This window comes from Ochotona curzoniae, unplaced genomic scaffold (genome assembly GCF_017591425.1).
Source record: "Ochotona curzoniae isolate NIBS_2020 unplaced genomic scaffold, NIBS_Ocur_1.0 scaffold_3890, whole genome shotgun sequence".
In the NCBI taxonomy this organism is placed as follows: domain Eukaryota; kingdom Metazoa; phylum Chordata; class Mammalia; order Lagomorpha; family Ochotonidae; genus Ochotona; species Ochotona curzoniae.
The window spans coordinates 23,423,846-23,448,625 of NW_024467115.1; the positions used below are offsets into that span (position 1 = coordinate 23,423,846).

The 24,780-nt window shown below is 38.2% G+C and overlaps 1 protein-coding gene across 1 annotated transcript in view; it reads left to right on the forward strand.

The window, feature by feature from the left end:
* Window positions 1-24,780, forward strand: part of PEX3 (peroxisomal biogenesis factor 3) — a 28,403-nt gene that overhangs the window by 2,891 nt on the left and 732 nt on the right. The window contains exons 2-11 of the mRNA XM_040965260.1: window positions 6,835-6,966; window positions 10,155-10,236; window positions 14,315-14,358; window positions 15,799-15,923; window positions 16,217-16,283; window positions 16,391-16,445; window positions 16,975-17,143; window positions 18,711-18,781; window positions 20,242-20,364; window positions 21,745-21,841. Of these exons, the coding sequence (XP_040821194.1) occupies window positions 6,835-6,966; window positions 10,155-10,236; window positions 14,315-14,358; window positions 15,799-15,923; window positions 16,217-16,283; window positions 16,391-16,445; window positions 16,975-17,143; window positions 18,711-18,781; window positions 20,242-20,364; window positions 21,745-21,841 (965 nt within the window). The remainder of the gene's footprint in view (window positions 1-6,834; window positions 6,967-10,154; window positions 10,237-14,314; window positions 14,359-15,798; window positions 15,924-16,216; window positions 16,284-16,390; window positions 16,446-16,974; window positions 17,144-18,710; window positions 18,782-20,241; window positions 20,365-21,744; window positions 21,842-24,780) is intronic.

A 24,780-nucleotide genomic window follows, 5' to 3' on the forward strand; every position in this document is an offset into this window, starting at 1 on the left:
ATTGCCCTAGTGTTTGATTTACTTCAGGTAAGCGCACTTCTCACTTCCCCTTTAGCCTGTAATCACTTGCACACATCCTGGAAGCTCTAGCATCTTCCATTGTACACTCAGGCAGTGACCTTCAGAAAGTCAGGGAGCACTGCAGTATTATTATGAAAATACTTTTGACTTTACAGATCCTCTGAAAAGATCTGAAAGACCCCCCAGAACTTTCCACATCAGACTAGACAAAATCTTACAGAACAGAGTGACCAAATCTGGGCCCTGCAGCGTAGCCTAGCGGCTAAAGTCCTCGCTTTGAACACGCCAGGATCCCATATGGGCGCCAGTGCTAATCCCGGCAGCTCCACTTCCCATCCAGCTCCCTGCTTGTGGCCTGGGAAAGCAGTCGAGGACGCCCGCTGCCTTGGGACCCTGCACCCGCGTGGGAGACCCAAAAGAGGTTCCTGGTTCCCGGCTTCAGATCGGCACAGCGCCGGCCGTTGCGCTCACTTGGGGAGTGAACCATTGGATGGAAGAGCTTCCTCTCTGTCTTTCCTCCTCTCTGTATATCCGACTTTGTAATAAAAATAAATAAATCTTAGGAAAAAAAAAAAGAAAGAAAAAGAACAGAGTTACCAAATTCAATATTTTTGGCTTGCCTATTTTTAGAAAGCATAGAATGCTGCCTGCCTTATGATTTTATTTTTTATTTCCTTTTTATTTAAAAGGTGAAGGCACAGAGATCCTCCATCCACTGGTTTATCCCCCTCAAATGCTTACAGCAACCAGCACTAGGCCAGGCTAAAGACTAGAAACCCAGAACTCAAGTCCAGGTCTCCGACGTGAGAGGCAAGGACCTGAGTGTTTGAGCCATCATCTGCTGTTGCCCTGGGTGCAGTGACAGAAACCTGGTTTGGAAGGAGAATGAGTTAAGACTTGGACGAGGCAGTCCGGTAAAAACAAGGGCCTTTCATGTGGTAGCTTCATTGTTGCACCGCATGCCTGTCCCAACCTATAATGTGTTTGTAAGCCTGGAATTTATGGCCTCATCAGATATTTATTGTTCAATGAACAAATATTTGAATGAGGCTAAGTGCCTACCGAGAATATACCAAATACAAAGGAATAAGACATAATTTCTGACTCTGAGGGACTTGGAACACAGTCTGGGAAGAAAAATGGAATAAATAGTCTACTAATATTTTGTATTACAAAAATAGAACAGGTGCTATGGGAGCTTAAAAGAAAAAGAGATTTGTGGCAGATTTCATAGAGGAAGGACTTACACTTTAGTGAATTTCTAAAGCCAGCGGGAGAGTATGGTACACAGCAAGACAAGTGCTGCTGAAGAGGTTGAGTAGCGGTTTTATTGGGGAGTAGAGATACATACTGCAGTCTGTCTTCACCACGTGTTTGCATGTTTATGTATCTACTTCTTTTGTGTTTTGCATGAATGGTGCCTTCTATCAGAGTTAATGTGCAGTATGTGTCCTTTGGGATTGGTTTATTTAACAGAGCATAATGTTCTCCAGTTGGAACTATGTTGTTGCAAATTGCAGAATTCCATTCTTTTTACTGGCTGAATAGTATTCCATAGCACAGTATGCATCTCTGCTGCTGCTCACCCCTCCCAAAGAACTGTTAAATATACTTTGATAGTGTAACATTGGATTTTCCACCTTTGTCTAAACAATGCCATGGTACACTTTTTAGCAGAGTATTGAACTTGTGACTATCGCTCAGGACTATACTATTGCAATAATATAGGGGAAATAGTGTAGGAGGAATGAGGAGGGAGGAAAGGGAGGTAGAAGAGAGAATACCTATACCTACAAAGCAATATCATGGAAAAAATAATAATACAAAATACAATAAATAAATAGACCTTTATACATAGAAAGGGGAAAATGTAATGTATTTAAAATTAAGGTTTTATAAGTGTCCATTGTACTATTCTTCCACTTAGGTTTAAAACTTCCAATATAAAAAGTTGATAAAAAAGGTTTGAAAAAATGCTTTTTACAAACTTTTTATTTTTCATGATGCCATTCCTTGGGCTCAGGGATTTCCCTATCCCCCCAGTCTTTTCCTCTGTGTAGAGCTGCCATCTTCAACATTAATGTCCGCATCCTTTTGGGTACCAGTCTGTATCCCAGTTGCTGCATATCCAATCTGGTAAAGCCACAGAGAATGGCCCAAGTGCTTGGGTCTCTGCACCCACCTAGGAGACCCCAAAGAAAGAAACTCCTGGCTCCTGGGTTTGTCCTGGCCCAGCCATGATTCTTGTAGCCATTTGTGGAATGAACAAACGAATCTCTATCTGTATTGTCCGCCCGCCCTTCCTCCCTCCCTTCCTTCCTTCCTTCCTTCCTTCCTTCCTCCCTCCCTCCCTCCCTCCCTCCCTCCCTCCCTCCCTTCCTTCCTTCCTTCCTTCCTTTCTTCCTTTGTTTCTTCCTTTCTTCCTTCCTTCCTTTCTTTCTTCCTTTCTTCCTTTCTCCCTCTCCCTTCCCCACTCCCTCCTCCTCTCTTCCTTTTGCTTTCTTTTTTTAAGATTTATTTGTTATTGATAAGACGGATCAGATTTACAGAGAGGAGAGACAAAGAAAAGATCCTCGATCTGCTGGTTCACTCACCAAGTTGCTCAACAGTGAGAGCTGAACCTATCCAAAGCCAGGAGCTAGGAGTTTCTTCCAGGTTTCCCACATGGGCACAGGGTCCCAAGACTTTGGGCCATCCTCTGTTGCTTTCCTAAGCCACAAGCAGGGAGCTGGATGGGAAGTGGAACAGCCAGGGTTCAAATTAGTGCCTACATGGGAACTTGGCATGTGCAAAGCAAGGATTTAGCCACTGAGCCATTTGGTCTGGGCTTGTAATTCTGCCTCTCAAATAAATAAGTAAATCTTTAAAAATAAATAAATAAATAAAGTGGTGGCAGTATGTGGAAGAATTCTAAACATAAGCATGGTTTGACGTTTTATGTTTTAGAAAATCACTTTGTATATAAAAATGAATTAGAAGGGTGTGATACAAAAGTAGACAAGGAGTTAAGAAGCTGTTTAACCAGTTCTAGAGCCTCAGTAGTCCGGATCTAAAAGAAGACAGTGATAAAAGGATTGTAGAAAGTAGCAAAATTTAGAAGCTAATTTGTAAAATAATATTGTAACGACAGAATTTGGAGCTCTATTGTATTAGGAAACAAGTTAGTAGATTATTTTCAAATTCTTAATGCATTTTTTAACCCAGTAAAATAGTTGGATTTTAGAAATCCTCTCCAAAGAAAAGATTAAGAGATAATCTTTAAGATAACCAGGTTAGGGAAAAAAACTGAATGAGATTTTGCCAAACCAAGAGTTTCCTAAAGGATAACCTCAACATTTATTTCATAAAGTGCTTATTAAATAGCTCAAACTCACAAATGAAGTCATAGTTACCAAAGAAACTTGAAGGTTCATGTAATTCCAACCTTTCATTTTATGGATGAAGGAGTTTAAATCTAGAGAGCAGAAAAAACTTGCTCAGAAGTCCCTTAATTATTTGGTACCAAAGCCTTCAATGGCTGCTGTCTTTCTGACCAGAGATCAGGCTTTTAGTGGATAGATAGCCTTAAACTGCATGTTTTAGGTAATTAATTTTCTATCCCCATTTTTATTTTTATTTTGTTAAGGAGATAAATGTGACAAAGTCGGAGTTCATGGATTTCAAATGTGAAGGCCTGTGTCCCCTAGACCTTGTGTAGAACTTCAGTGCAAAGTGGAAACACCACCACCGAGAGTGGGTTGAGGGATTTCGGCCTAAGTCTACATGCTAGTTTGCTAGAGCTGTAATAGTGAATACCACAGACCAAATGGCTTAAGTTGAAGCATTATATTGTCTCGGGGTTCTGAAGGTTGGAAATCTGAGATCAGGGTGTCAGCAGGGATTTATACCAGGCCCCTTTCCTTGGCTTGTAGCTAGCCGTTCCCTGTTGAAGCATTAACCTGCCTCTGCCTGGGTCTGTGTCCAGATGTCCAGATGAGGACACCAGTCACATTACATTAGAAACCACCTGATGACCTTGTTTTAATTTGATTTACCTCTGTAAAGACCTCATCTCCAGTTAGGGCACATTGTAAATTGCTAGCGCTCAACATATGAATTTGTGGAGAGAGAGAGCAGGGTGAGCACAATTCAATCCATACCAGTTCATTTTCTTCTTTAGCTTCACTTAAGATACATTTCATTTACCAAACAAATGTAGAAGTTCCTAGACAATTTCTAAATCAGAATTCTTGAGAATGCTAGACTCTCTCTCCAGAGAAAAATATATATCAGTCAGATTTACTGTTATTCCAGAAAAATCCTGTCCTATTTAATGTGTTTTTGCTGTTTCATTTTATAGTGTAACTTTAGAAACATTACGCTTAACTCTTAGAGGCATAATAGATAAATAAATAATAAAGGAATGTTTTTCTTCGTAGTTCCTACAGAGCTGCCCTTTTCCCATTTATGATAAACTAAATCCACTTATTTAGGCCAAGCACTATTCTCCGGTTCTTTTTGGTGGATTTTAGAATCCACAGCAGATGGGCCGGGATGAGGATTGGTTACGCCACTGGCTTGCTGCCAGATCCTAATGCAGCCAAGTTCTGGTAAGACTGTTTGTTAACCAGTGGAGATGACACTGAATCCAGCAAGGTTTGTGAGCTTTTGGAAGCCCAGTCTGTTGTCCTTTTATGGGGCTACCACAGAACTCTGCTAGAAGATTTACCCAGCCCTGCATGATAGCCTAGTGACTACATCCTCGCCTTGTATGCACTAAGTCCCATCTGAGTGCCGTTTCGTACCCTGGCCGCTCTGCTTCCCATCCAGCTCCCTGCTTGTGGCCTGGGAAAGCAGTCGAGGACAGCCCAAAGCCTTGGGACCCTGTATCCACAATGGAAACCTGAAAGAAGCTCCTGGCCGCTGGCTTTGGATCAGCTCAGCTCTGGCCGTTGCAGGTGCTTCAGGGGTGAACCAGTGGACGGAGGATCTTTCTCTCTGTCTCTCCTCTCTGTGGATCTGCCTTTCCAATAAAAATAAAAAATAAATATATATATATGATGAACACCTTGAAAAATTTTAAAAATATATATATATATTTATTTACACAAAGCCCATGCAGTAGTTTCTAGCTGTAAGATCCAGCTGGCCGTCTGGTAAGCTCATTTGGCTAAGAATCCTCCACAGTGGCAGCTGAGGATTTCAGACTAAGCCATTGCTAAGAATGAAGGACTTGCTGGATTCTATGTTCTAGTTAACATGAATATTTTAAATGTTTCAGTTAGCCTTATATCTTGAACACCACTAATTTGACTTAGGAAAATATATTGCTCCCATGCGTTGTGCTAATTAGGGTATTTGACGTTACTCAGAGATAAAAGTTAGTTCAAGTCCTTAAGCTTCACTGAAGTCCTGAAGCCTCAGACCGTGGTTTTTGATCCCATGCTAAGTAAGCCTTGTGGTGTGGCGGTTCTCATTTCCAGGTAGGACCACTGACAAGCCCTTGGCATGGACCAAAATGTATCTGTTTGTATCATACTGTTTAAGATGAATTGTGTTGAACACTAAGGCACACATACCACCTGTGTTTTTCCAGTGTATTGTTAGAATGTACTTTCCACTTCCTTTTCCAGTTAAGCTACTAGTTTTTTAGATGGCTTGAGTTTCATTCTCTTTTTTTCCAAGACTTTTCTAACATGTAGATGGACAAATAGATGTCTGACCACGTGCTTTCATTCTTTTTTGTAAAAATAAAATTAAAAGGCATGTATTTCAAAAATAAGTGTCTGTTGAAGAAATTATGGAAAATACAGAGAAGCAGAGAAGTACTCACTCACTTGTTACTCTACCATTCAACAATGATCATTGCTTACTATATGTTAGAAGTTAAACCCATGCATTTATCTGTCTGTTCCATTAAAAAGCAATTCCTGAGAACTTATTTATCATCTAACAATGTGATGTGCACATTTCCCTTAGTCTTTAAATATTCAGCAGTGTGGTTTTTAATAGCTGTTTGAGATCCCATTGTGTACATAGACCATAACTTGTTTAACTAATTCCCTGTTGCTGGATGGTTAGAATAGCTCCAGCTAACTATTAAAGGCATTGGGTAGACTTAATCCGATTTCCAGATCTGTGTGGTTCTTTTCCGCTCCATCATTGCCTCTGTTGTTATTGATTGTTTTTGGGGAGAACAGCAAAGGCCCCTGGTTCCTGGCTCCTAGCTCTGGAAAGCACTCGGCTCCGGCCATTGCAGCTATTTGGGGGAGTGAACCAGCAGACAGATCTCTCTCTATGTGTCTCCTGTGTATCCTGTGTAAATCTGCCTCTCCAACAAAAATTAAACAAATCCTTTTTTTTTTTTTCAATGTTGCTGTAGGGGCTAACTTTATGGCTTGGATAAAGCTGTGAAGTGGCATTGCAAGTGAGTAACAGTTTGTGTCCCTGCTGCTTCCCTTTCAGTGCAGCTCCCAGCCAATGCCTGGGGAGATCACTGGAAAATGGCCCATGAACTTGGGCCCCCACTGCCCATGTTAAAGACCTGTAGTAAAAATGCCCTTAGTTTTGTCTGGCCAAGCCCCACTGTTATAGCCTTCTGGAGAGTGAGACAGCAGATGAAAATTCTCTGTAGCTCTGACTTTAAAATAAGTAAATAATTTTTTTTTAATATTGATATCCTGGTAAATTTTAACAATTTGTTGTTTAGTTTTTAAAAAGATCATCTTTTATCTTTCAACAATGTAACTCTTTAAATTGATAAATTGGATTTTAAATGTGGTTTGGAATTGTTAGTACTCTAATATACTAGCTAATTGATTTCAATTGTTTCAGGAGTATATATTCTTGGGAAATATGGACAGAGGAAAATCAGAGAAATACAGGAAAGGGAGGCTGCAGAGTACATTGCCCAGGCACGACGACAATATCATTTTGAAAGCAACCAGAGGACTTGCAATATGACAGGTAAGACAAAAGAATTGTATGAAGTTGCTTAATGAACTGTATTAACTTTCCTATCTCCAGAACCAAATTTAGAGAAAAAGACAAAGAATGATAAATCTGGCAAGTATTTCCACTAACTGAAATGCATCATTTTATTATAGCTCTTGAAATTCAATATATTTGTTTGTTCATTTGATTTATTCATTCCATACACACTTTCAGTGCCCAGCACTAAGAACACAGGTAGTAAAATATATATATACACACATACACACTTGATCTGTAGCATTTATATTCTACTTCTCAGATAAGAAATAACAAATAGATAAGTTTAGGCATGAGGGCTGCCATAAGGAGCGTAAAGCTAGGGAGGGACAGGAATCCTTTGAAACAGGATGATGAAGAGAGGTGGAGGAAACTGAATAGTCAGATACAGGGAGCCCTGCAGCATGCCTAGGTGAGGATCAGCTTGGAACATTCAAGAAACAACAACAAGACTATGGAGCCAGAGAGCGCAGTGGTAGGAATGCATGCTGCGGGGGAAGGCCTGGAGATCAGGGGAGAACCACAGTCTGCTAAGATGACAGTGGACAGCTACAGACCCAGAGTCTGGTGCAGGAGTGGGCACGAGCCAGTGTGTAACGGTTGTAATTCAGTCTCTTGAGCCAGATACCTACTGCTGTGAGAATGCCATGACAAAGTCCGCCAGTCTGTGGTTGAAGAAAAGCTAGGTGTTAGATTCTGACTGAAGCCCTGCAAGAATCAGTTCTCAGGGAATGTCAAATCTACTTTTCTTTTTTAATTTCTGAGGCTTAATATTTTCTGCAACATTTATTTTCAGAAAGATTAATTTGGAAAGAACTTATAAAGTCTCTTGTTCAACTTTGAAGTAAGACTTTTTTCTAGCACTGTAAGGAAGGACTTTATCAATTTACTTGCCCCACGCACATGTAAAGATACTTAGATCAAAAAGGGTAAAAGACATCTAAGACTGCAGTTAGAGTATTATTTTTAATATATGAAACAATAATGCTTTTAAAATACCTTAATTCTATAAAGCAAAGGGAAATCATGAAGACAGTGATATGACAACTGCAATATAACACGGTGAGTGAAGGCATGATGAAGTGAAGCAGATCTGGTCTAGGTCTGGTTTTCTTACCTGTGAAATTGGATCCAGCTTCAAAGAGCTTCCATGCGATGCTGCTTTGCTCTGCTCTGCAGCTTTGTCCTTGTGTTAGTATGTAAGATTTTGAATGGACAGATTTTAAGGCTACGTAAGAGATGATGCTTAATGCATCCACTGGCACCGCAAATGTTTCAGGACACAAACTAGTCAGACTTAACCAGGTGCTGTGCAAGGACAAATGAATTGTCCTGCTTGAAGGCTCACATGTATAGATATAGAATTAGCTAAGTTTGATTGGAAGAAGGATATATGAATAAGAACTCTGTAGTGTAGTTGAGGTTAAGCTTGTTATGAGCAAACATATAAAAAATACTAAAGTAATAAAGTCTGTGGTTTAGATCAAGTGTTCACAGCATACTCAGAAGAGTCAGAATACAGGACCATTTCTGCCATTCGTTTGGTAAGAGTATGCTTATGATACGGAATATGTCTCCAAAAGCCAAACAAGAATGTTAATAATAAAAGCCAAAGTTTACTCAGTGTTTCCAGGAGTGAAGAAACTAATTATTTTCTGTGTATCAATTAATCTATAACTTGCAGCAAACGTGTAAGGTGAATCCTAAGTTATCTTCGATTTACAGATGAAGACACTGAATGCACAGCTTCAGGGGTGTGCTCAGTCTGCAGAGTGTGGCTCCGGAGTAGATGTCAAATGAAAACCTGAGTTTCATGTAGAAAAATAAATGTTCATTTTTAAAATGAGTATGTCTTGCCTAGTCAAAAAATAAAAAACACACAATAAAGTTTCCCCATTCAGAATGGGCATTTGTGATCCCTTCATGGTTTTAATTGCCTTGTCATTAGTCATTTAGCTTAAGGAAACTCATTTTTCTCCAAAATTCCTTGTACCATATGTAGAAACATGAAATCAGTCACAATAATCATGCACAGCATCTCATTTTATCTTCTCATTCTTTCTAAGAAACAAGCTTTCAGTTCCAAGCCTAAGGCTTTTTTTTTAAAGATTGATTTATTTTTATTGGAAAGTCAGATTTACAGAAAGAGAGACAGAAAAATCTTCCATCCGCTGGTTCACTCCCCAAGTGGCCTCAACGGCCGGAGCATTGAAGCAATCCGAAGCCAGGAGCTTCTTCCAGGTCTCCCTCATGGGTGCAGGTCCACAAGCTTTGGACCATCCTCGACTGCTTTCCCAGGTCACAAGCTAGGAGCTGGATGGGAAATGGAACAGCCAGGGTATGAACTGGTGCCATATGAGGTGTTGGCACATGTAAGGCAAAGACTTTAGCCATTAGGCTACTGCATTAGGCCCAGCCTAATGCTTTTTTTTTTTTAATTGGAAATTCAGATATACTGCAAGGAGGAGAGACAGAGAGGAAGATCTTAATTCACTCCCAAAGTGGCCACAGTGGCTGGAACTGTGCCAATCCTAAGCCAGGAGCCAGGAGCTTCCTCCAGGTCTCCCTCATGGGTGCAGGATCCCAAGGCTTTGGGCCATCCTCTACTACTTTCCCAGGGCACAAGCAGGGAGCTGGATGGAAGCAGGGCTGCTGGGATTCCTTGCATATGCAAGGCAAGGATGTTAACCACTAGGCTATAATGCCACGCCTTGCCTAATGCATTTTTACCTATGTTATAGCATATACTTTTGCCTTGTGGTATTTAACAAGGTGTTTTTTAAGCTAGAAATAAAATATTACTGAATATTGGAATGGTTTTGATCATTTTTGTTATATCAGAAGTAAATATATATTGTGAAATTCAGAAGAAGAGAAAACACAATTATCCATGATTTGCAACCCAGAAAAAAAATTAGTAATTTGCAGAAGTGGTTCTTTGCTTTCTTTCCTCTGTGTGCTTGTTGACCTTGCTGTGATCATAGATTTCTGAGGTTTATTCAGTGAATATAAGCAGGTAAATAATTTACTAACAAGGGGTTTTACATTATTACTAAAGTTTGATAATCTCCCTGCCAACCTTTGCTGTCACTAGCTTCATTGTGCCTGTCTCAGTGTGGTGGTCCTGCCGCTGGTGGTCACTGTTGGGTCTGTTTGTCTCGCAGTGCTGTCCATGCTTCCCACTCTGAGAGAGGCTCTGATGCAGCAGCTCAATTCTGAGAGCCTCACCGCTCTGCTCAAAAACAGGTAAGCACCAGGGACACCAGCTTTGTTTTACATCTACTTAGCATTTATACAACAAATATTTTTCCAAAAATTTTTGTTTCCTTATTTTTCTTTATTATTAAAGCTTATAATGTGTAAGTTCAGTTAGAAGAAATAACTGTTTTTGGATGTGCTACTTATGATTTTCCTTTTTACACAAAGCATGTAGGAAAGCAGTACTTGTATTTTTCATTTTTCTAAGTATAGCTTATATTACTTTGGTATTCAGAAATCTTTTTGAGTGCCTGTAGAATGTTTTACTAAACCAGATGCTAGTAAGACTTAGGTTAAATATTACACTTCTAAAGTAATAAACCATGTAAACATCCAATTTTTCAAATTTATATTTGCTTTTCACTTTCGTTGTGTTTAAAAGACACTGACAGACAGAGAAAGATCTTCCATGTGCTGGATCACTCCGCAAATGTTTTCAACTGCCAGGACAGGGCCAGGGTAGGGTCAGGGCAAACCAGGAGCCAGTTTGAGTGTTCCATGTGGGTGGCAGAACTCAAGTACTTGAGGCATCATAAGCTGCCTCCCAAAGTGGACATACACAGGAAATCTGAGCTGGAAATGGAGCCAAGCTTCAAATCCAGGCACTCCAACATGGCACGTGCACTATCTACAGGGCTATCATAGACTGGTATGACACTGTGTTAGTTTCAAAAAAAAGCTGAGATGAAAATGGCTTCTTTTCCTAAATATGATGAGGGTTGTTATGATTTCACTGAAGGAAGTTTGATCTTCGTGAGCTTACTATAGCATTTACTTACCGTTAATCACCCTCCAAGGAGGGACACAGAAGCACTATTCCCAGAATGCCTCTCTCTGCCCAGTCGGAGCTGAGTACTTTGCACACAGATATACTCCATTTCAGAATATACTTACGGGGGAAATATTATTATATCTTTTTTGCAAGTAGGACTCTAGTATTCAGCTTAAATACCAAGGTGGAAAATTGCTTTGAAACATTTTCTGTGTCCAGAGAGACTACCTTCGAAAATAACAACCGATATTTGTTTATTGGAGGGTTTGCTTATTTGATTGAAATAAGACTCTCACGTAAAGGATTTTCCATTTACAAATTCCTCATTTTGAGATAGATCAGTTTTTCACTCCTACTTAAGATGTAGGCTTTGGTTTGTAGATAGATAGTTCATCTGTGAAGAAGAAACTTACGAAGCAGTTGCTGTAAAACGTATACTTATGTACCACCTACCTGTATGTGCATAAGGAGCTGGAAAGACATAGGTGTTAGTTGCCTTAAATGTTAATCTTTTTTGAGAGATAAGGCAAAAGAAGCGAGTTAACAGTACTTTTATAAAAGCAACATAATACATGTTGTCATTATTGATGAAGTTGTGTTTTCCGGAAGGCCCTGTTTCCCATGTTTTGGAGGATTCAAGAAAAAGATAAGGTCTTTTCTCCTATAGACATTGTCAACAAAGAAGGAAAGAAACTAAACAGATTTTGTAAATCAAGGCATATCATATATTAATGATATGTTTAAAAAAAGGAAAAAAAATTGGGAAGAAAATATGGGGATATACAGACCAAAGGATTGGTTTTGGTCAAAATTCTGAACAACTTTAAAGAAAAGCTGTAATTCCCTTATTCAAAACATGAAGAAAGTTTCTTAAATTCAAGAGAGTTAAAGATGATCCATAGTTCTCTTTATCACTGTTTCCATTTTAAATATACTAACATTCTTGTTTTTCTTTTTATTTAAAGGTATAATTTGAAATATTTGCATAAAGAGGGGCCTAGGTCATTATAAAGTGTAATTAAATGAATGCTCTAGTCTTATGACTTTAGTCTTTTAGTTGGCTCTGGTCTCATAAAAGCCTAATAAGCCAGTAGATTTTCTCTTTAAACTGAGTTTATATAACTAATCGTAGTACATATTGGATGACCTTATTTTGTTGATTTTATAATAGCAAGAAAATGATCCTCATGTAGGCAGTACTTAGCATTCTTACTGGAGACTGATAATGCTTTAAAGGCAGAGTTTTAAACATCTTCCACTATAAGGAAGAGAAAACATTTTCAAAGGATTCAAGTCATTAATCCTCAATTCCTAAATATATTTTAGTGGTGTTCTTTTTTTTTTAACTATTTATTTATTTTTATTGGAAAATCGTATTTTACAAAGAAAAGGAGAGACAGAAAGAAAGGTCTTACATCCACTGATTCACTCCCCAAATGGCCACCATGGCCGGAGCTGAGATGATCCAAAGCCAAGAGCCAGGAGTTTCTTCCGGGTCTCCCACGTGGGTGCAGGGTTTCAAGGCTTTGGGATGTCCTCTACTGCTTTCCCAGGCCACAAGCAGGGAGCTGGATGGGAAGTAGAGCCCCTGGGATACGAACCGGCACCATATAGGATCCTAGTGCATGCAAGGCAAAGACTTTAGCTATGAGGCAACCACACCAGGCCCTTTAGTGGTATTCGTAAACATGGAATTAAGATAAATTCACACGATACTTAATCTTATTTTAGTAACGTGAAGGAATCTAGGGGCAGGACCCATGAAGACACCAGTGGGGGTGCCCACACCCCAAATTGGAGTGCCTGAGTATGAAGTTTTTGTTAATGTGCTCTCTGGATATAGCAAATATTGGCTCAAGTACTTGGTGAGATTCCTGCCTCTCACGTGGGGAAACCACATTGAATTCCACTTTCCCAGTCTCAGTCTGGACCAGTGGCAGCTGTTGGGGAGGAAATCAGAGTCAAATACTCTCCTTCTTTGTTTCTCTCTCTCATTCCTCTTTCTTCCCCTCCTTCTCTCCTTCCCTTCCCACCTCCATTCTCTTTCTATCACCTTCTTTTCTCAGCCTGCTTTCAAATAAAAAGAGAATTAAGCCTTAGGAAAAAATTAAACTTTTTAATGTTCAAATTGTTGTGTTGAGACTGTTGTACCTGGAATTAGGGGTGAAGAAAGCTAATAATTATGTGTTTCATTACTTGTAATAAAGGGACAATTAAGTACAGCTAAAAGACAACATTCAGTTAATACCTTGTTTTCCAGGGAGTAGCGTGCTAGCCTAATGGCTAAACCCCCATCTTATAACTGCTGGGATTCCCTAAGGGTGCCAGTTTATGTCCCAGCTGCTCCACTTTCCATCCGGCTCTCTGCTTATGCCTGGGAAGGCAGTAGGATATCTCCCAAGGCCTTGGGATCTTTCACCCTTGCTGGAGACCCAGAAGAAGCTTCTGGCTTCTGGCTTCTGGCTTCAGCTCAGCTCAGCTCGGGCTGTTATGGCTACTTGGAGAGTGAATCAGCAGATAGAAGATCTTTTTTTAAATCTGACTTTCCAATAAAATAAAAACATGTTTGTCCAAATTTTGAACTGTAAGTATCAATATAACATGTTTGAATATATGTAAATATCGGCATAAATACATAAACACACACATTTTTACAGGTTATTCCACTGAAAAAGATTAGAAACAATAACCTAATCAATTTCCTTAATGACATTTAGCAATGTAAAAATACAGAATCTTAAAAAAAGAGAGAATTTAGATTGATAGCAAGAATTAAAAATGGTGGTCCTAGAACAGTGGTATCAGTAATCAAGGAAGCCATCCAAACTTTGGAGTGATGTCCAAAGACTCAGCAGCCAGTCTAAATAGCCTTCTACTCGTCAGAGCCATTCAGCTTGAACTTCAGTAGGGATTATAACTGATGCACGGAAATGTATCAGATACTTTAAACTCATGTATTTATAATGATATGCTTAACAAAAAAAAAACTTCATAGTTTACCTCTGAAGGGTAAAAGGATCCACTTCCTTGTTTGTAAAATGATAAATGATGTTAAGAAATACATTTTTCTTGCTTTATCTATGTGAATTTTTAGCACATGCATACATGTACTCGAAAGACTAGAAGAATATATAATAGAAAAAATAATTATTGGTTAGTGGGATTATATATTTTTTTTAATATTTAGTGATTATTGCTTTCTATAGCTATCCTGTTTTTTCTTATATAAGAAACCAAATATAAATCAAGCTTTCTAGTCTATTAAGTTATTCTTTTTTAATCCTTTTTCTTTAGGCCTTCAAACAAGGTAGAAATATGGGAAGACCTGAAGATAATAAGTAAGCCTACATATTCTGTGAGACAGCATGCCTTAAGATAATTATAAGTCTGTACTCAACTGTACTGCCTCGCAATGTTGTTATCAAGATTAAATAAAACAATATTAATCAAGCAAATCAATGTCTGGCCCTAGACAGTACTCAGGAAATGGTGCTGGTGGTGATGCTACTGTTGTTCTAATGATATATAAATTGTCCTTAACTAAACATGCAGCTGTTTGCACTAGTTTGTCTAATGTGAAAAGGAAGGTTTTACAGCAACTCAAAGAGTAACTTTATTTTAATATTGTATGGCAACTTTCATTAGTGCTAAACTTTGGAAACAAAGAGTTTTCCTGGGGCCTGTATATCTACCTGTGACTCAAAACTTCCTATGAAGTGGTCCTGTTTTCTCATCCAGTCCACCAATGCCTGTAAAGTGAATAATGCTAATAGCTGTCTTTTGACAACAAATTAAACTTCTAGTAGCCTGTGTTCAACTTTCTTACACTTCTACAACCAAAGATTTCCACAATCCCTTTATTTCTTCACACCCACTTTCCCTTTGACATACTCTATCCTGGCATCCACTCCTGTAGCTCCACCCACACCAGTCTCACATTGCAGTAATTTGTTGTTCCTGAATCCATTAGACATTTTTGTCCCAATAGATCCCTTCTCAGCAGCCAGTGCCTTTTCTCTCTGGAACATTCTATCCTCTGTCATTTTGTGCATACTTGTAGTTCGAGGACTCATCCTTGTTGGCCTGCCATGAAAGGTGGGGTTCTGTGCTCAGCCCTCTCCTCTTACTCCTGCCTGCCTCCCAGACCAGAGTTCTCAAGCAACAACCAAACCCTGTGTGCTTTCTGTTCCTTCCTTGTCTTCATTTCTAAGTCAATAACTTTGAACTCTGTTACCCAATGTATTTTTATGAGTTATTGCTTCAGTTAGGGGATCATACAGGATCTACTTCAGATAAGTTGTAAGGAGATAAATTAATTAGGAGATGTTTTCAGTTGGCATATTTTTGTACTCAAGAAAGTTGTAACTATATTTAAAAGTCATCATATGGGCTTTTGGCAGAGTAGTCGTGTCTTCAGATAATGGCATCCCTTTTTAGCATGTCAGGGTTCAAATCCACTCTTCCTGCTGATTTCCTGCTCCTGCACAGCCTGAGGTAGCAGGTGATGGCTCCAATACTCAGGTCCTTGGATTGAGTTCCCAGCTGCTGACTGTTGTGGGCATTTAGGAATAGGGAGAACCTTTTGGTTTGTAATCTTTTTTTTTCCTCTTAAAATAACACAAGTATGTTTTAATACCACTTAACTTTTGCAGAGCAAAGTGCTTTTGCCTGTAATCTTATGAAAAAAAATGACTGTACAATTGCTTTGTGACTTCTCCATATTTGTTGGTGGTTTAATAACAGTACCAAATCCAACTGATTTTCTTTTCTCTTTGAAGGTTTCACAAGAAGTATTGTGGCTGTATATAGTACTTGTATGCTGGTAGTTCTTTTACGGGTCCAGTTAAATATAATTGGTGGATATATTTATCTGGATAATGCAGCAGTTGGCAAAAATGGCACCGTAAGTTTAATAGACTTAAGATCAGTATTAACCTTCCTTTGAAGAGGTTAAAAATTTCACTTATTTACTCTGATACTTCCATGAAAAGAAAACTCTTTGTATTTCATGCTATTGTGAACTTTTGGCTTTATTACTTTTTATCTTTTGATACTAGACTCTGATGATATATCAAAGAATATTCTTTTTCCTATCATTCTAGACATTGAAAACCTCATTTCAAATTATACTGAAAATATTAACTTCTTTAGTAATAAAATGCTTGAATAATTTAACCTTATTTCTGTTTAATACAGACAGTTCTTGCTCCCCCAGATGTCCAACAGCAATATTTATCAAGTATTCAACACCTCCTTGGAGATGGTAAGATCCTTGCTTGTGACCTGTGTATTAGTTTTAATTTGTTCATTTGTATTATTGAAGAATTTTAAAAGTAAGCATAGCATTTCAGGTGGTTTTTCTTTCAATAGGCCTGACAGAATTGATTACTGTCATCAAACAAGCTGTTCAGAAGATTTTAGGAAGGTAAGACACTTTCTGATTTCCTAATTCTGATGAGTAATAGATAAATTAGAATTGTTCTAACGAGGCTGAGACTTGACGAACGGTGGTTTGTGAAATTCTCTCTGTAGTTTAATATGGCTATCCCCTTAGGGGATTGCCTTGTAAAACCCATATCTTCATCAATATCAGCTTTTTGATACTGAGTGAGAAAACTGTAATATTTCTGTGTTTAATTATTGATTTACAAAAAAAATTACAAAATATTTGGGTCTTGGGATAGAAGTCCTGCTTTAAAATCTTCTCTACCTTCCACTTATGCTAGTATATCTATTTCAGTAGGAATTTTCTTATGAAATCTTCAGAAAGATTTTTCTTGGCTCTGTCATAACCCTTAACTGATGGTTGATTTCTTAATTCATTCTAGTTCAGTCAGCAGTTTCACGTTTGGCTGGATAGAACAAAGATCTGAGATTGTAGCTTGTTACGGAGAGCATATACAGGATGTGTTGTATGGCTTCACTTATTGCGATTTGTTCTTCTGTATTTCTAGTGTTTCTCTTAAACATTCTTTGTCCCTTTTGGACTTGGAGCACAAACTAGAAGAAATCAGAAATCTCGTTGAGCAGCATAAACCTTCTTCTTGGATTAATAAAGATGGATCCAAATCTTTATTATGCCATTATATGATGCCAGATGAAGAAACTCCATTAGCAGTTCAGGTATCCAACCCATAACCATTTAAACAGACCAGTTAGTGTAGGTTTTTAAAGTTTGTTACTATCAGAATTTAAATTCCGAGTCTCCTGAAAAAGGATTAAAAGATGTGTGCTGTAATAATTGCAATTAAACTCCCTTAATTTAGAAAACAAATGGTGATTATTGCTGATTTCTAGTTAAAGTCATTTATAATTTTATGTATCTTTGGAGCAGTTAATGTAGCCGACACTGTGATGTGTAATAAGGGACATAAAATGAATGACATGGTCATTCCACCTAGAGAACCCAAGAGACAAAGTGAATACAGCAGAGCACAGAGCAAGAGGCAGTTTGGGCAAGAGTATGAAGAGCTGTGTATGCCACGAAAAGAAGTCTGAACTTTACTCTGTAGACAAAGAAAGGTAAATTTAAGCAGACCTGTCGCAATCACATTTGCTTTTTAAAACAAAGAAATAGTTGTAGTATAGTAATGGCTGGACTGAAGAAGTTTTAGTCATCTAGTTGAGAAATAAAAAGGCCTAATCTAACAATTATGAACTATAGTGTTGCGACATACTGTTGTGTCCTAGGCAGTCATTTTATTATTATTTAAAAACAATAAAAGTGCCAAAACTGCAGGCCTTGGAGCTCAGTTTTGAAATAATGGTTTTTACTTGAAAACTACATTAAACCCATCCCTTGCCATTGAGAAAAGCCAAGCATGGACATGTCTGTATACCGTAGTTCTGATGAGAGCCTTGTCAAACAAAATGCCACATTTCATTGTCCTGTAGAGTTTCTTTTCTCCTGGAAAGCCTAAAGGTGACCTGTTTCAATGCTGACAGCCATTGTATTCATGAATAGGCAAAAGAGAAAGAGAGAGAAAAAGAAGAAAACAAAATGAGGAAAGAAAGGAAAAAAAATGAAGAAAGTTGTAACTTGTTCGAGGGGCCCAGTGCTTTGCAGGGTGACATCTACACTGAACAGAGCGTGCAGACAGAATTAGTGAGAAGAAAGGGGGCTGGGACGGCAGGAGAAAACGCATGAAAAAGAATCACAAAGGGTTGTAATAAGAAAAATGTCAAAACTTTTTGGGGCTATAAAATGTCCAGGTTTTCAAATTTCATAGTAGAACTAAAAACAAAGGAACAACAGAAGAAAGAAGGACCAAGTCTTTCTGATCTGAACTAAAACCTGAAATGTCAAATTGAAAGAACACAACGAGCCTCTGACTAGAAAAAATTGCGTATCCTCATAAAATTTCTTAGAAGTGTAAGAACGCACCAAAACCAATCCCGGGCCTCTGCGATCTCAAGGTCTGTTGTTTCCCTCTCTCGTTATTTGCTAGAGATCTATCCAAGAAGTGCTAGGTTAAGACCTTGGAAAGTGTGATTTCACCCTGACGTAGGTTTGAAATGCTACTGGCCTGTGCTGAGCTACCAAAGCCTTTTGAGCATCATGTTTTTGATTGCTGAGAGTACATGGACTTTTGGGTTGCCTGAACTCTTGAGTTTGTGAATGTGAGTACCACGTCTGATATTCCTGTATGAATTCTTGAAAACTCTAAAGGATAGCATTTTAATTTTACAGGCCTGTGGACTTTCTGCTAGAGATGTGACCACTATTAAACTTCTCAATGAAACTAGAGACATGTTGGAAAGGTATGTGTATTATGTACAACAGGTAAAATGTGCTCACATTTCTAATGAGCTTAAAGACATTTTATAGTTTTTCTCAAACATTTTCAATACGGAAGAAGGGATTTTTTGTCTTTGTGGCTGTATTTTGCCCATCTATTTTGCTAAGCTACAGATTCTGATATAGTCGACGAACCAGAAGACAATTAGCACTTCTATTTAGAAAAAAAAATCTTTCTAAATTAATCCTGATATACTCCAGATGTACTAGAAAATACTTAACAGTCAATTCTAAAGGGAAAAAAAAACTAAATTAAAATGCTATGGAAGTTCTCAGGCTACAGGTTTGAGCTCCCCAGTTGTCAGTTGGGGAACTGGGAAGAGTTACCTTTGCAAGCCAGTTGTAGTCAGCCTCAGATAACCTTCAGAGAGACGTGGCTGCCTGCACGTGCTCAAGTGTGTACGCCACATGCAAGGCCGTGCAGAAGCCTAGACACACACACTCCATCCCAAGAACTATGTGCTCTTTTAGCATGGACTGCAATGATGCTAAGATCTTTGAGCAGTAAAACTTCCACATCTTCCCTCCCTTCCTTCCTTCCTGCCTTTCCCTCCCTCCCTCCCACCCTTTCTACATTCCTCCCTCTCTCCTGCTGTCCTTTCTCCCTCCCCCCTCTCCCTCCTTCATGCTTTCATTTGTATTTGTTTTATACCGAAAGAGATGCTATCCATGTGCTAGGACATTTTCTCTTATATTTTTATATAATCTTAATGAAAAGTTTTTATAAAGTACTAACAGTATAAGGAAAGGATCTTAAACTTTAATATTGAAGAGTTTAAGATCATGGGTTTTTTTTTTTAGATATATATTTTTTTTTTAATTTGAATTTTTGAATTATGTATTACAATTTCATATAGACTGGGATTTCCCCCCACCAAACCCCCACCCCCAATAGATTTTCCCCATTTTACTACAGTGATATATAGGCCTATGTTTGAATCTGTTTACTAGACATCTGGAAAGGATTCTTCATCCCCCCAGTGTCTAAGTCCTCATCTCCACCTGGTGGGGACATGTTCTGTCTCACTAGATGTCCTGTTAGACTGTATGAAGCAACCAATCATTGACTATAAAAGGGTTCTAAGAGTTTCCTCAAGACAAGCAAGTTTAGCACTGCTATTTAAAAAAAACTGTTGAAAGAATTAATATAAGCAAAGTAGGTAAATCTTCCCATTATTTTCTGTTAAATAATAAGCTCACTTTTATGCTTAAGTTTTAAACTTCACCTCTGATTTTGTGTTTATATATACACACACACATATATATATATATATATATATATATATATATATATTCTTTCAAGCTAAAAATACTAGTCCGTGGAGACTGGGAACGTTCATGACTGCAAGGAGAACGCATGGTTGTTGAATCTGTTTCCTTTTGCACCGAGGATCTAAGAAGTAATTTCTTATTTTTTTTATAGTCCAGATTTCAGCACAGTTTTGAGCACCTGTTTAAACCGAGGTTTTAGTAGACTTCTAGACAATATGGCTGAATTCTTTCGACCTACTGAACAGGACCTGCAACATGATAACACCATGAATAGGTAAGAAGACATCTAAAAACATCTTCATGTTAATGCATGCTCTTAAAATGTGTTGCCTTGAATATGCTTTTCCCAGTTTTTAAAAAAAAAAACTGAGAAAATGAATTCAAGTGCTTTCTTTTTCAACATATTCAAGATATTCAACATATCTGCTAAGCCAGTCACTTCTAAATTAGCTGATACCCCTTCCGAATTCAATATTAAAGCTTGCCTTCTTTCCAAACACTTTGCAACTTTATACATATTGAGGTGTTTAAGCTGGGAAATTGCCTTTTTCATAAGCTTGATTCCAATTGTTTTTTAATTCTCTGAAATACAAAGCTGACAGTATACCTAGATTTTTTTTGTGTTCTTCAAAGTTAGTACCACAAGTCATTATCAGCCTCTGTCATCCAGGACCTTGGTCATTGTAGGAACCAGGCATTCATGCTTCACATTCCCATTTCATGAATTGTCTCCACATAGTTCTCTGTATGAATGTAACCCTTGTTAATCCTTAATACAGCATGGGAATTTTTAGTTATTTCAGTTGAAATTATTGTTAACCATAACTATTACCAAATCATGGATTTGTGGTGACAGAGCGTACTTCAGGGCTTCATTGTTTTTGTCATCTCAGAATGGGCACCTTTGGTCTTGAATTGGAATTCACTCTTTTGGGCTGCCTCCATGGCTAAGCCTCCACCTGAAGTAGCCCCGACTGCTCCATTTCCATCCTGTGAATGGCCTGGGAAATCAGAGGCAGGTGACAGGAGTGTCTGGGCTGCTGGACCGCACTATGACCTGGAGGAAGCTCCAGTCTCCTGGTTCAGCTTCACCCAGCCCTGGCCATGGTGACCCTGTGGATGGAAGCTGTGTTCTCTCCCACTTGCTCTCTTCCTCCTTGTGTGTAATGACTTTCAAATAAATAATTTTCTTTAAACACACACAAAAGTTATGCATAAAAATTACCGAAATTGGACCTAGTGGCTAAAGCCCTCACCTGACACGTGCCGGGTTCCCATATGGGCGCCATTTTGTATATGGACAGCCCTAATTCCCATCCCTGCGTGTAGCCTGGGAATGCTGTCGAGTACAGCCCAAAACCTTAGACCCTGCATCCACATAAGATACCCAGAAGAAGCTCTTGGCTCCTTGCTTCAGATCAGCTCAGCTCCAACTGTTGTGCCAAAGTAAATCTTTAGAAAAAAATTACTGGAACAAACTATCTGTGAGGTTATTTAGTTTTTTTTTTTTCCTTTTCGCCCTAGATGGTAGGATTATGTTTGGTTTTTTCTTTTTAGTACATTTCTGTAGGCACTCAACAGTAACTTTTAACTTTACCAGTAGAATGTTTTATATTATGAATGTTGTAACAGTATTGTTGTAATGATTTCCCAGTCTTTCCAGCGTCAGCCTGCCTTTAGCCAAGATAATCCCAATAGTGAACGGACAGATCCATTCGGTGTGCAGTGAAACTCCTAGTCATTTTGTTCAGGTAAGGACAGAGTGGGTGCGTGTATAAACGAGTTGTGTTCTAGGTGTACTCATGCTTGTCTGATGCACAGTTAGATACCCTGCTATGATGTTTGATAAGAAAAAACTTGAGAACCACAGAGTGTGCAGAATGCCCTGTAGGATAAAAACAGTGTGTCATAGCAGATTTACAAGCTTGGGAATACCTTTCCCATGTTACCATGCGGGACCTGTTGGTCTACGTTTCAGTCTGGGTATATTCTAGCAGTCACTTGAATGTATGTAGTGTTAACATTTTGCATTAAACTGCACTAGTAAAAAGATGCAGCCTTGAGGCAGGTCAGTAATTCAATTTCTTTGAGTTTGAAGAAAAATAAAGAATTTTGTGAAGAAGTGTTTTTAGTGATTAATAAAATGTAATTGTTACCAATGCATCAATAATCTGCTTACTGAAAGCAACTAAGCAGTGGATTATTTAATTTTCTTTATAAAACTGTCTATTTTCTTTCTTAGGAATGTGTTTAGTAAGACTGATGCTATGGGAAAAAATAGCTTTAACTCTACATAGTCCTTGTTTCTCTGAGTCATCTACAAACTTAAAAACTGAGTAAAAAATTACTTGCAATACACCTCAGATACAAGCTGGTTGGTGCAATCCTGTGCAGTAAGACGAGAACTGGAGAGCTTCTTGTAGAAAGGTCTTCTTAGTGTTCTTTGGACAGTTGAGTGCATCTTCTCTGTGGAAAGTGTCACTTTGGGGATGTGAGGAGCGCCAAGACTGGGGGCTGCACCTCTTCCTTTATGGAACAGCTTTGGTCTGTCCTGCACTGCCCTTTCCCTCACCATTACCCCGAGTCTGTCATCTTCCTCTCCCCTAGAACATAGGCAGTCAAATTGTAGAGGACATCTACAGTGGGATCCCATTTCACTGAATTGTAAGCTCACATACACACTTGCATGAGAAAAAACATTGTAACTTCTGACCTTGAAGCCTTCACATTGTATTACCTGCACTTGTAACAGTCTGTGATTTGACCTTAGGCCATTGGTTTTGGCCGTTGGTTTTGACAGGTAAGCAGGAAACACAAGCAAATGCAAAACAGCAGCCTTAATGCTTCTGTAATTTTACATACAAACTCTGAAAAGGCCCAGACAGTAAATATCTAGAACTTTGTACAATATGCATTGTTATGAGAAAACAATTCAACTCTGCAATGTAGCATGAAAGCAATCATAGATAATATGGAAACAAGTGAATGTGGCTATGTCAGTCTACAGGCGCAGGTGGGGTGGAACCGCTGGCAGATCATCATTTGTTGATTCCTATGGTTGAAAAAATATTAGTATTGTTTTGTAGTCGGGAAAAGTAACTGAAGGCAGTATCAAAAAACAATTGAAAACGAATGTTTTGTTTTCATATTATTTTCAAGTTGCTTTCAAATAATAAGTTTTGTAGTCTGTACAAATTTTTCTTTGCATACTGAAAATATCCTGGAAACTACATTAGAATACAGTAATTAAACAGACTTAAATGCCTTATTTTAAAGCTGGGGTTAGCAAACTGGCTTCTGAGCCAAATCTGGCCAGTTACCTGTTTGTGTAAATTTGATTGGAGGACACTTACGACATGTTATGTTTTGTCTGTTTATTTTTGGACAGACAGTGGTGATGTTTTTCAAACTTGTCCATACACCTCTTCTATTAAAAAATTTATATTATTTTTCTAGTATTTATTTTAATGGACATCGCTTCTTGGCCTTTTGGCTAAGATCAAGAGTATTTTAGTGGACAAGTAACAAAAAAAGCTGTAGAGTTTTTTCTTAACTCAAAAACCAAAACTATTTATCATTAAGTGGCATCTAAATTTTAACAATAATAATAACAATAAAAACACTTCTTTACAATCACATGGTGGATGACTACATTCATTCTTCCAAAGTGAATAGGGATCCCTGTGCTGCTACTCATATTGTTGGGCATTTAGCCTGTTTTTTTCACCTGCTTCTGGGTACTCTTACAGTTCTTCTAAATCATACGGTTTGACTTTCATATGAAAGATTTTTTTGCCTTTGTTCTTGCCACATAAGGATAAGACAAAACTGAAGTGGTATAGTAAGCCATGAAGAACATAAAAATAAATATAAATGTATTAAAATCAGGGTCATTACTAAGCTATATGTTTTATCTTCAAAATTATACAGAATGTATTTGAGCCTACTTTTAAGTTTACAGAGAAACCAAGATGCAAAATTTCCCTTCAAATTCTTGGGTCTCTACAAGCATATCTATAAGTCTGACTTGAGAAACATTCTTCCGAAATTTTCATCAAACACCCAAACTGAAAACTTGGAGCTGAATATGCCACTTTCTCTATTGAGAGAATCAACGATGAGTTGACTGAGATTAGACTAGACTAAGGCCCACTTGGGTGTTCCAATAGTCAGCAGCAGAGGACTCATGGGACCATGTTGCTCAGGGTCTCTACTCCCTTCACAGTCCAGTGGAAATTGTAGACCCCTTCTCAGAGTAACATATCAAAGTGTATACAGTAAAGTTTCTAAGGGCATAAATTATATTAAGCTTTCAAAATACCTTTTAAAGTCAAATTGATGATGTAGTAATTTTACTGCTTATCCAAGCATTAAAAAAGATGTAATGAGAATTTCAGTAACTTCCCTAACTCAAAATATGAAAATGTCTGAAATTTCTATTGAAGATAAATTACATGTCCTATTAATAGTATCAATGTGTTGCCTGCATTCGTAACTGGTAGAAATCCTAAAATCAGAGGTCAATGAAAGTACAAATATAATTATTTTTCCTTTCCTTTACAGTTGCAAATCCTTTGAGGGGTTAAGAACTATTGCTAAAAAGCATTTTTGTGTGATTTACACCATGCGTCTACATATATGTAAAATACATACATACCATATGTAATATGTAGATTTCCTAGAAAATAAT